General features: G+C 31.6%; 1 protein-coding gene across 1 annotated transcript; it reads left to right on the top strand.

The window, feature by feature from the left end:
- The first annotated feature begins 2,383 nt into the window (after window positions 1–2,383).
- LOC105781176 (phenylacetaldehyde synthase) lies at window positions 2,384–4,231 on the top strand. Its single transcript, XM_012605730.2, has one exon. It carries the CDS (start codon window positions 2,431–2,433, stop codon window positions 3,889–3,891), a length of 1,461 nt encoding a protein of 486 aa, XP_012461184.1. The 5' UTR covers window positions 2,384–2,430; the 3' UTR covers window positions 3,892–4,231.
- Window positions 4,232–11,203: the final 6,972 nt, after the last annotated feature.

The raw sequence follows: 11,203 nt of genomic DNA, 5'->3' as shown, positions 1-11,203 counted from the left end.
ACTCGTCTTGCGGGTTCTTTAGTTGGTCAAAATTGTTGGGAATTTGCAGCCATGGTTGAAATTAATTCCCGTACTCTATGAGGAGTCATGTTAATAAGTGTCCCTTCACTGGCGGCATCAATCATCTTCATTTCTATTGGCCCATCAAACTCACTAATGTAATTCAAAATTTACTTGTAGAAAAAATGAATCCAACTTCGTCGTGTGGGATTTATGCCATGCCTGATCGTCCAATTCATGTCCTATTTTACATGAGGATACAATAGCACAAGTAGATGTCGTGGAGAACTTCCTAGGGCCACCCCAAAGGCGCTATAATCCACATTCAAATACTTACAATGCAAGATTGAGAGATCACTCAAATCTCAGCTATGGATCGAATCATCAGTTTAATTAAGAGATATCACCCAAAGTTTGATGGCTATCGAGACCACCAAATATAAATTTCCTATGCTCTAATCAAATTCCAAAGTCATGACAGTTGTCGTGCCCACAACTTGTAACGTGCTAAGCTGAAAAAAATAACTAAAACGGGTGTTTAGTTGATAAAGGTTACAAATATAAAAATAAATGGAACAAAATAATAATTGGATTATACTTGCAAAATAAAATTAAATAATTAAAATTAAATTAGGAAATCAAATATGTGGATTCTTAGCCTTAGGCTCAGAATATTCTAGACTCGAGTCGATCCTTGAAAGTGGATTTTTTCTTCCAAACGATAAACTGGTTATAGTGACCAAGGACGACTCAACCGCCAACTCTTCCTTATGTAGTTGATTCTGGTACGACTTGCAAACCAACCCTTACCAACTATCTAACCACGTAACACGCGTCCGTAATTTTAAGATCTCGACAACCTTGCAATCTAGAATATCCCAACTTGAATTAACGACCTCAACCACGTGGGTCATTTAAATTTGATCACTATATCCCTTAACGAAATCCAACTGGCCTTTTCCAACCTGGACACGCTAATTTGTTCGCGGGAACTCAACTGCAGCAGACGACCGTCTCATTTTTCCAATTGTACGCCAAACTACTCTAACCCAACATGCACTTTTGAGTTGAAATTGAATTAACTTTAAAGGAAGATTGTGACTATCCCATATTTCGGAGAGATAATGAACACCGTGTTGTAAGGTTTTAGCGCGGGTTCATATCTCATGATTCTCGATTGGAATGATGATTGCCCTAAAGCTAAATGGAGATTAGTTGAGCATGAAATTAATCACACTCAATTGGGGTGTAAGAGTGGAAAGGCAATTGTACCAAAATATAAAAAGAAGAAAGAAATAACAGAATGCTTGATGTAAGAATATGCAAATTGCTTTCTAAATTCAAGTATAAATTCAAGTCACAATTACACGTCTTTATATACACCTCTCAAAGAGTTAATTTTTATATGATTTACTCCTAAAATCATGCTCAACAACCAATTAAAAAATTAGATTTTTTTTAAATATATGATTTTGTCAAAGTCAAAAATCTGACAATTTTTTATCAACCCAAAAATAATCTTGCAATTTTTAATTTAGCTCCTTGTCTTGCTTTTTGTTCCAATTTAGCTTGATTTTGCTTGTTTTTTTAACTTCAGCATTCCAATTGCGTCTCTGATAAAATTTAAGTAAGAAATCACAAGCTTAGTAGCATTCTATTCAAAAATTGACCAAAAATAGGTACATTAAACACACAAAATTAGCTTGCTATCAGAGCTCTAAGTGACGATTCGACGATTGGGACGGTGGATTAGTATCTATCGGTAGTAGAAAAACATATCTAAGTTTCAAGTTGATTTGATAGTCGATGTCAAAGATGGAAGAAGAAAGCTATTTGAATTTTGCTTCGTAGATTTGTGTTGTTCTATTTGAATTTTGCTTCGTAGATTTGTGTTGTTCAAAATTATTTCATGAAAAAAAAATTAAACTGTAGAAGAGAAGGAGAGAGGAAGAAGAGCTTTCAATTATTGTAGGCGGTGCGAATGGAAAAAGGCCATATAGCAGTAATTTTAATAGCCTAGTGACTTAAATAAATTTTTTTAAATAGTTTAAGGACCATTTTGTAACTTTTTAAATTTGAGTAACGAACACAAACTTCCTAATTGGGGTGGTTACAAGATTAGGCTAAAAGAACATGTGGTCCAGAAAATAAAGATGAATGTCATTGTCAACAATGTTTTGAGCATGTCTAAAACAAACTCAACGTGGGCGATCAAATTTGGGCTTTTTGTCGGCCATGTTGAAAGCAATGTTTTCGACCTTTTATTTTTTTGTAGATCGGATACTTTGGGAGGGCATAAGAATGTTTTAACCCAGTTTTAAGCCCATACTGCATAATACTCTCCTTTCATCTATATATATATATAATACTCTCTTTGGCTGCTTCCCAACAATATACCATTGAAACGAAGAACATTTACATATTGAAAAAATGGTAAGTGCGTCAAGAAAAACATTCCTTCCCCTTGACCCAGTGACCTTCTCAAACGAGTCCAAAGCAGTGATTGATTTCATTGCTGATTACTACGAAAACGTTGAGAAATACCCAGTTCAAAGCACCGTTGAGCCCGGTTATTTGTCGGCCATGTTGCCTGAGTCAGCCCCTTATTGCCCTGAACCACTCCAAGACATACTCGAAGATGTCAGCAATTGCATCATCCCAGGCCTGACTCATTGGCAAAGTCCCAACTTCTTCGCCTATTTCCATGCAAATGCTAGCACTGCTGGCTTTTTTGGGGAAATGCTTTGTTCGGGTTTTAATGTCGTTGGTTTCAACTGGATTTCGTCACCGGCAGCGACTGAGCTCGAATCCATTGTCTTGGATTGGATGGGCAAAATGCTTAAGCTACCATCTTCCTTCTTGTTCTCCGGAACCGGTGGTGGAGTCTTGCATGGCAGTTCATGTGAGGCTGCTGTTTGCGTTTTGGCTGCTGCAAGGGACAAAGCCTTGAAAGAGCTTGGAGGGTGGGAAAACATAACAAAACTGGTGGTTTATGCGTCGGATCAAGCGCATTTCACTTTCCAAAAGGCAGCGAAACTCGTAGGCATTCCCCCATCAAATTTTCGGTTAATTGAAACATCTTTTTCGACAGGGTTTTCGTTGTCACCTGAAAACCTTCGCTTCGTCATTGAAGACAATATCAGATCTGGTTTGGTGCCATTATTTTTATGTGCAACCATTGGGACAACACCCTCTGGAGCTGTCGATCCTATTGCAGAGTTGGGCAAAGTTGCCATGGAATTCAAGCTTTGGCTTCACATTGATGCAGCATATGCAGGAAGTGGCTGCATTTGCCCCGAGCTCCGCCATTATCTTGATGGAGTGGAGCTTGCTAATTCCATCAGCATGAATCCACATAAATGGTTTCTCACAAACATGGATTGCTGTTGTCTGTGGATCAAGGAACCGAAGTTGTTGGTGGATTCATTGTCAACTGACCCTGAAATTCTAAGAAACAACGCAAGTAAATCCAAAGCAGTGGTGGACTGCAAAGATTGGCAGATAGCATTGAGTAGACGTTTCAGGGCTTTGAAGCTTTGGGTTGTGATTCGCCGACATGGTCTGGCTAACCTGATGTGCCACATTCGAAGCGATATCGCCATGGCTAAACGATTCGAAGCACTTGTGGGAGAAGATGAGAGGTTTGAGATCGTAGTGCCTAGAAAGTTCGCATTGGTTTGCTTCAGGTTGAAGCCCAAGGTGGAGGAGGAGGATTTGAACTGTAAATTGGTGGAGGCCATAAATTCAAGTGGAAGAGCGTTCATGAGCCATGCAGTGTTGAGTGGGATTTATGTAATTCGATGTGCCATTGGAACAACTCTGACTCAACAACACCATGTGGATGCCTTGTGGAAACTCATCCAAGACAAAGCTCAAAGTTTATTGATGTAGTAAGATTTAGGAAAAAAAAAGATATGGTCTCTCTTGTTTCAACGCCACTCAAGCTGTACTTATAATTCAACCAAATGTCGCTAGCAGGCGAATCGGCTGAAGGAAATTTAATCGGTATTCGGGATTAGCAAGTTTATTTGTACGTATAAATGTAGTGTGTGGGTGTATAAGTCTGTTGAGTATGGGCTTCTATACTTTGTCTGCTAAAGTTTTATGTAGGGGTGAGTATTCGATCGAATCGAATCGAATAAAAAATTTCGAGTTAATCGAGTTTTCGAATATCATTTTATTATCTTAACTTTATTTGAAATTTTCTCGAATCGAGTCGAGTGAGATGGAATTCGAATCGAATCGAATCGAATATATTTGTTCGAGTTAAATTTTAAAAAATAATTTTGGGTCCTTATAACCACTGTCACCCATCGTAATAAAATTTGCCCACCTTAATCAAATTTTTTATTAACTTTCATCACCTCATAATTTATTTATTAATTTTTTATATACTGGTTAGCTTCTTTGCTTGCTTAGTTGTTTCAATTATCTTCAGATTCTTGTCACTATGTATTTTGGAATTAAAAATATGTTAAATGTAAAATATAATTTTTAATAAAAGTTATTTTAAAAATAAAATGTGAAATTGATACCAATATAAAATTTTAACACAAATATTTTATGGCATAATTAATAATTCAATTTTAATATAAATATTCAATATGACTAAACAATTCAATAATATAAATAATATAAAATGTGAAATTTATTTTAATAATATAAATAGTAGATATAAATAAAATTATTACTATTTATGTTTAGTGATTTTTTTTTGGATAATTTTTATTTTTCATTTGAGAGTAAAGGGTGAGAAGTAAAAGTTTAGGGGGAAAATAAAAAGTTTTGGGGAATAAAAGTTTGAAATAAAGTAAATAGGGGAGTAAAATTTTGGAGGGAAAATATTAAAAAAAAATTGGAAAGGGGAGGGTTTGGGGTAGATGAGAGGTGGGATGGGAAGAGAATAAAAGTTTTAGGAAAAAAGTTGGAGGGAGTAAAAATTTTGAGGAAAAATAAAAGGTTTTGAGGGTTTTTGGGAGTAAAATTTTGAGAAAAAGTAAATAGGAGAGTAAAATTTTGGTGGGAAATGAATTTTGGGTAGATTTGGGGGTTGGGAGGGGAGGAGAGTAAAAGTTTTGAGGGGAAAGTGGGAAGTAGTAAAAGTTTTGAGGGAAAAATAAAAAGGTTTGGGAGTTTGGGGTAAAATGTAAACTATTATAGTTTGATATTCGAATTATTCGAATTATAATTTGAATTCGAAAACGCAACTCGATTCGAACTCGAAATTTGAAAAAAAAATTCGAATTGATTCGAATAACTCGATTAACTCGAATAACTTGATTCGTTTAACTCAAAATTCGAATTTTTTTCGATTTTTTCAAATCGAATCGAATTTTGCTCACCCCTAGTTTTATGTGCCAAAATCCATTTCTTACGTCGATTTTGTGTAGTCTTCGGTAATATTTATCTACTCATGTAATTTGACCGTGGAAAGGAAGAAAGAAACACTTATTTTAAAAAGATTTTATTTTTTACAGTCATTTTAACTTATCTTTCTAAGTGTATATTTAAATGTTTATAAATTATTTTAGAATATATGTATCAAATATGTTTTTCTCATGTTATTAGCATAAGAGTGAATTTAGTAATAAAGCTTTATTATTATACTGGTCTGTGCTAAATCTGCTTTATACAAGTCATTTAAGTAAAGTTTCCATTAAATTTAAAGCAGTTCACTCTTCAACATTTGAGATAGTTTGTAGTCTTTCGTGTTGCAAATGCTAAAAACTTGGATGGTAATAAAATTTTTTAATAATCTCTTTTGATTATATATGTTATTTTTGAGACAATGTTCAAAACTACTTATAGCCCTCCTTAACTAATAAATAAAAAGATAATGTGTATCAACAAGACTCAAATCATGTCATCCTACATTGATAATAATACTCATATCAATCAATTAAAATTCAATAGTCGGATAGCAATAATTAACTATAGAATACAGTGGGTCACCATTGAACTCATTTATTCCTCAAAATATTCTATAATATTTGATTGAAATTCAGTCCGGATTATTATAATCAAACTAATTTAAGAGGATAAATGCACTCTAACATCCTCAAATATATATTCTTTTACATTGATAATAATATTAATACTAACTAAACATTATAAAATATTTTTAAATGTAGTTGTTTAAATGTCAAATTATAAAATTTTCATTCAATTATATGAAGCATAACTTGTATATATTTAAAATAAAATTTACAAAGAATTTAAGGTTACTATAAATCTTTTCTATAAAAACTTAAGTTGTACTAACTTAGTATTATGGTAATAAACTAATAATAATAATAATAATAAAACATAAGAAAGAATGATATATACTTTGTAATTTAGTATTTTAATTTCTAAAATATTATTTATATATTTGAATTAAATTTTAGAAACAATTTATATTAATTGCTTAAAAGTAGTTAAAATAGATATTTCATATATCATAATATGAATAAATTTAAATATCATTTAAATTATTTTTCCATGTTGATCGAGTTTTAACTTAGTTAGTATCAATATTATTGTTAGTACAAGAGAATATGGGTTCACATGCATTGAAGTGTGTTTATCCTCCTATTTAAGGATTAGAGAGGGTTATGAGTAGTTTTAGGTATTGTATAAAAAATATATTTTTTGCATTACGATATCATATCTAAAAGGTTAAAATGTGTCACAAGTCCCTATACTTTTCAAAATTAGAAATTTAGTGTTTGTACTTTTATTACTTTTATTTCATGGAACTTAGTCTCTCTACTTTTTAGATTTCATAATTCAAGTCCAACTGTTAAATTTTTTTTGTTAAATTCAAGTTAATTACATAATCATTTTTAAATTACATTGCTACCAAGTGATTTTTTTATTTCAAAATGTCACAACAACAAATTTAACAAAAAAATTAGTAGTATTAACAGTTGGACCTAAATTTTGAAATTTGAAAATAGAGGACTAAATTCCATTAAATAGAAGTACATAGACTAAATTCTAATTTCTGAAAAATATAGGAATTTTTACATATTTAAACTTATCTAAAATTGACATTTTAACTTTTCATCATAATCGACAACATGAGGTAGGGACGGCCTTGACCCATTATAATGGAAAATTTCCACTTTAGACTTTAAAGTTTATAAAATTACAAGATAATACATGGTAAAATTACAACTTATCCCTAAAATGATAAATTTTTATTTAGTCTTTCTAAAAACTATAAAAATATAAACTAATACAACAATGAAATTACATTTTAACTTTTATAAAATATATAACTTAATTTCAATTTCATAAAAAAATAACTTTCATCCTTATTTTGACAATATTTTTTATTGCAATATCACTACTTAAATTTTTAAGACACTTTTTAAAAATACTTTTTCAAAATCAATCATCCTTATTTGAAGTAGTGTAGCCATTTTCTGTTTCCCACTAGGCTTTTAGATTTGGGAAAATTATACCACAGATCCTCAACTATTGTCAATTTCTTTTTTGCCACCTAGTTATGATTTGTTTTTAAAATTGATCATCCAACTAATTGCAAATTTTTTTGGTCAATTTCCGTTAAAACCTATATAATAACAAATTTAACCCTTAATTTTTATATATTTTATTGATTTAATCATTTTTAAAAAAAAAATTAACCCTCAACCCTTCATCTCTTCTGTTGCCGTAGCTCCTCTTTCCTTGAAAATCAAATTGGTTTCAAATAAAGATCCAATATTTTTTAACACCGGGATGCTAAGAAATGCAAATTGATTAAAAAAGAAGAAGAAGAAGAAGCTAAAACAAATGCAAAATGGCGAAAATAGAAAAGAACACCCAAAATGGATATGAGAATGGGTGATAGTCTGGCTTAGCAAAAAACATATACAATCTCTCAATATATATTTTCCCCTGCCATTGTTACTAAATTTTTTAATTATTATTATTTTTAAATTAAAGGGTGAAGGTTAATTTTTTAAATTACAACTAAATCAATGTAATATGTAAAATTTAAAGGTTAAAATTATTATTCTATCGATTTTTTAACTACCACATCACTCTCTCATCATACACTTAATGAAAATGGACAAAAACATAGAACTAGTCCGGCGACCAATTTAAAAATCGCATCCAACATATTTATTTTAAGCTCTAAATAGAACTTTCACAAAAAAAAAAAATAATGGATTCTCTCTATGAAAATCCTCGATCTGGAAATGTCTCTATGAAAGACTTGATCCCTAAGAAAGTTCGTTTTAGGGAAGAAGGTGGAATCAAAAGTGGAGAAGTGTTTCCAGATGTGCCTTTGAATCAAAGGCTTCATGGAAGGACAAATTGGTTGGTATTTCAAGCATTGTGCTCAATGCCTTAGAGGAGAAGGAAGATTACGAGTTGCTAGATGGTGATTTTTAGAAATCTGTTGTTAATGGTACTCCTTCTATAGAATTCTCCAAAAGGATTAATCAAATCCTTGTCAAGGATATGGAAAATACCATTGTCCTAGAACTTTTGGGATGCAACATTGGTTTTTCTATTCTTCAAAATAAAATCTATAGTTTATGGAAGTCATCCTCACCTTTCCATTTGATGGATATCGAGAATGGCTATTTTTTAGCCACATTTCAGAACAGACTCGATAATGAAAAGATTCTCTTGGAAAGTTCGTAGATTATTTTCTCTAATATTAGACGATTCAACATTGGTCGGTATCCTTCAATCCAACACAAAATTTCCTGAGTACTGTGATGTCGTGGATCAGAATTTCGGGAATGCCAGGTTATTTTTACAAAAAGAAAATTCTGGTTGAAATAGGAGGGTTAATTGGCTAGGTAGCTAAACTACACATGAATATAGACAACAGGGTTAGAGGGCAATTCGCCCGTATGGTTGTGTATGTAAATTTGGATGAACCCTTGGTATCCCAAATCCTTGTTAATGGAAAAATTCAGAGAATTGAATATGAATTTCTTCCTACAGTTTGTTTTCATTGTGAAAGGTATGGCCACATTAAAGATGTGTGTCCTTTTAGGAGTTTTGAATTTAACTTTGAAAGAAGTGTCCCATCGTTAGATTCTTTACCAGGATTAACTATAGGAGATTTTAATGCTATTTTGTCTCCTAATGATAAAAAAAATTCATTCCAAAAGGAAGAGATGTAACATTTTTGGCAAATTTGCAGATTCTTGTAATTTGCAGGATTTAGGGTACATTGGTCCATCCTATACTTGGTGTCGAAACCACTTTTTTTATAAAATAAAAAATCTCGTTGTCGACTTTAAAAATGAAAATTGGAGTCGCCACCGATCTTTTATTGAGGTGTGATCGGATCACCTTGAAAATAATTTTAGGTGTGCGAATTTTGAGAAAATAGGTTCGGGAGCCGGTTACGTACGAGGAAGGGTTAGCACCCTCGTGACGCCCAGAATTGGTACCGAATCTATTGTTTAATGTCTTAGCGTCGAAAATTCGAAAAGATTTTAAAATACGATCCTTTTAACTTGAATACATTGAATTGAATAATGAGACACTCTTATTTCAAAGAAAGAAAATGTCACACCCAGTGAGTTAGGGCGCAACATTTTTAATCTTTAAAATTAAGTTTATCTCTTGACTTTTAAAACCCATGCATTTAAATTTGAAAATGATATTCAGTTATTTGGGTCGAATGGAAAATCAAAACCCAGTAAGTTAGGGTTCAATTTCCCAAAATTCCTAAATACAGAACATTGCTTTTAATTTCATTTGTTAGAAGAATCCTCGTCTCGAGAAAACAATATGTCATATCAAATGCGTTAGGACACCACGTATCGAATTCCTGAGAATGAGCTTTTTATTTATGTTTTAATTAAAAAGGATATTCGGTCTCTTAGATCCCGAGGAAGATTGGAATCCAGTAAGTTAGGACACAATCTTTTCGGGGATCCCAAATTTCGAGTGTTTCGTTATTTTGAAAGCTTTGAATAAAATGATTTTGAAGCTTAAACCATATTGAACGTAATTTTCTAAGCAAATAAAGCGCGATGGAATGTACAATGCAAAGTGATAGTTCGTAAGCCAAAATATACACTAATGAACACAAATAATCAATCAATACAAATAATTAATACAATGCACATAAGAGCAATAATCTCACATCATATATTATGTTGACATTCAAAGGCTAATGAATTAAAGGTCAATCATAGTACCAAACAAATTAACACATATGAAATTGTACAAATTTTTAAAATAACTTAAGAAATATGAAACAAGCGAAATTATAATTAATGAATTATTTGTATAAGAAAATCTAAAATGAATAATATATATAAAGTTTGAAATAACCCAAGCATATAGTAAAATAGGGTTTAAAGATAGATATATAAAACAATTTAAATAAGTGATAAAAAATAAATAAATAGTACGTGAAAACGAGTTTTAAATAGCTAATATAAATCAATTTAAAACAAATAGTAGAGGATAATTTTAAAATTAATATATATAAAGCAACTAAAAAATATGTAAAATAAATTAAAATAAATCATTTACAAAGCAAGTCAAAATAACATATAATGAGTTAAATATAATATATAAAGAGGAATTTTAAAATAAATCAATTTAAAGATAATCAAATTTTGAAATAATACATATAAAAACCATTTAAACTAAATAACATATATGTATGTATATATATATATTAGAATAAGTGCTATATACAATAGTTTAAAATATGTGAATGAAATAATGTAAAAATAGGAAATAAAACAATAAAAAATATATTAAAACAATCAAAATAAAGGTTAAGAATTAAATTGAAACCACAGCAAAACATGGGGTACAAATAGTAAATAATGAAAGGAGGCAAGGGACCATACTACAATGCGCGCGAAGAAGCAAGGATCTAAACAGTAAATAGCCCAGTCTTTTCTATGCGCAACGTTTCGAAAAGGACCAAAATAAAACAATACAAAAATTTCGGGGTAAAAGTAAAAATAAAAGAAGTTTTAATTACGAAACCATAAAAGACGGAGGGACCGGGGTTGCAAAAATCCCATCAGACCCAAAATGCGCGGATCTGATTGCGTTCGGGTCGGGTTCAAGCGTGGGTCAGATGCTAATACGACACCGTTTTAGAGCCACTGAATCTAGCCCCTAACGGTGTCGTTTTGAACACTTATAAAGGCCTATTAAAAACCCTAAAAAGAACCTAAGAATCAGGAGACCTTTCCTTCTACTCTCAGCCGCCTCACAT

Source organism: Gossypium raimondii, chromosome 13 (assembly GCF_025698545.1).
Source record: "Gossypium raimondii isolate GPD5lz chromosome 13, ASM2569854v1, whole genome shotgun sequence".
Taxonomy (NCBI): Eukaryota; Viridiplantae; Streptophyta; class Magnoliopsida; order Malvales; family Malvaceae; genus Gossypium; species Gossypium raimondii.
This window is presented reverse-complemented; position numbering and strand designations above follow the sequence as displayed.

What these genes read in the sequence shown, in the direction of transcription:
- LOC105781176 (XM_012605730.2), top strand. Translation starts at nt 2,431, where the DNA reads ATGGTAAGTGCGTCAAGAAAAACATTCCTTCCCCTTGACCCAGTGACC.